The sequence below is a fragment of the Austrofundulus limnaeus genome, unplaced genomic scaffold, assembly GCF_001266775.1.
Source record: "Austrofundulus limnaeus strain Quisiro unplaced genomic scaffold, Austrofundulus_limnaeus-1.0 Scaffold91, whole genome shotgun sequence".
NCBI lineage: Eukaryota > Metazoa > Chordata > Actinopteri > Cyprinodontiformes > Rivulidae > Austrofundulus > Austrofundulus limnaeus.
Window position 1 is genome coordinate 630,980 of NW_013952493.1, and position 1,506 is coordinate 632,485.

Consider the following 1,506-nt stretch of genomic DNA (forward strand, 5'->3'; position numbering starts at 1 on the left):
AATAATAATAATAATAATAATAATAATAATAATAATAATAATAAATTGAAGTTTTTCCAAAACTACCACAGTGATACCAGTATCACTGTTCCCTGCAGCTGCACCCAGCCCACCTGAGGTTTTGGTTTTATAATGCAAACCTTGTATTATTTATTTTCGCTTGTACCATAGTAAAACTAAATATAGTAAATTTGAATGTATAGAAACTAAAAAGCCAAATTTAGTCTTAATAGGTGCAGCTGGAACCAAATGACGATGATAAAGTCAGTGAAAACCAGACTCCTCCAGTGGCCTGAAAAAACAAAAATATATTTTATAAATAATATTTCTAGTGTTGAATGTACAAAGTCAGGTAATTTGTTCATTTAAAGCTTGATTCTGTCTAATGCAGCCAAAGTTTGGCTAAAGCCCATTTTGAATTGTAAAAAGCTGTAGATTAACCAGAAACTCCCACTTTGTGCTTCTTTCAGGGCCTCCATACATCGTGTCACCACCTGAAAACGTGACGGTAAACATATCTCAGAATGCACTCTTCACCTGCCAAGCAGAGGCGTATCCTGGGAACCTGACCTACACCTGGTTCTGGGAGGAGGACAACGTCTACTTCAAGAAGTAAAGTTATGATCAAGTTTATGTCTGTGCTGTCGCAGCAGGAACAGGGGGTGCCACCTCTAGAAAATGTGTGGCCCTGTCACTGGTCCCCCCTTTAGCAAGACCGTTTTATCTTCTTGGGACACAAGTTTCTAGTTATATAGGATTAATAGAACTTCATAAACATACCCCCCCCCACCACACACACACACACACCCTCTGTAAAATCAAGACTTAAAGAGTCTCTGACATTTTAAATGGCCCCCACCCAGGCAGTGAGGGGCCTTTTATCCAGCAGCTTCAGTGATGGAGAGCCGCTGTGTGTCTGCTCCGTATTTTGACTCGCTGTCGAAGGCTGTTTGCAATGCGTGGCCCTGTCTCACTGTGGGCCCAGAGTGGGCCTGCTGGGAGCCTGTCTGGAGCACGCCAGGTGACTTGGTGCGCTCYGATGGCAATGGCTTTTGACTCGGGCCTGTTGTCAGCTATACGGCTCACGCAGCGATGATCTGAGGGGCATCCCGGACCTCCGCAGGCTCCAGAGGGCTTTGAGGGGCTGGCGGAGTTTTACAGCAGGGCAGTGACGGTACAGAGAGGAAGAAGCGCTTTGATTGGCACTTAGCATTTTAGCTGCAGTTTTTCTTATTCTGCAGGATAAGTGAGATTAATTTCAGAGACTGGTTCACATTTACAGTACTGTGCAAAAGTCTTGAGTCATCCCTTATTTCTGGTTTGGGTCACAAATAGCAGAACTTGTAATCTTGAGCTTATCTTGATTTTCTTTTCTTTTTTGTGTGTGTGTGGGGGGGGGGCGGCTGCTTTTTTGACATTTTCTTCAACTATCTGACAAAGTTCAGGGGAGTGTTTTTATCTTTTGAAGCTATTTTAATCTAAGCAATGACTAGAAGTGTGTTGACT

General features: G+C 43.1%; 1 protein-coding gene across 1 annotated transcript in view; it reads left to right on the forward strand.

Moving 5' to 3' along the window:
- The window catches only part of igsf9ba (immunoglobulin superfamily, member 9Ba), a gene marked incomplete in the record, with an annotated part of 78,670 nt that overhangs the window by 50,816 nt on the left and 26,348 nt on the right, over positions 1-1,506 (forward strand). The window contains 1 exon segment of the mRNA XM_014012429.1: positions 471-612. Within this exon segment, the coding sequence (XP_013867883.1) occupies positions 471-612 (142 nt within the window).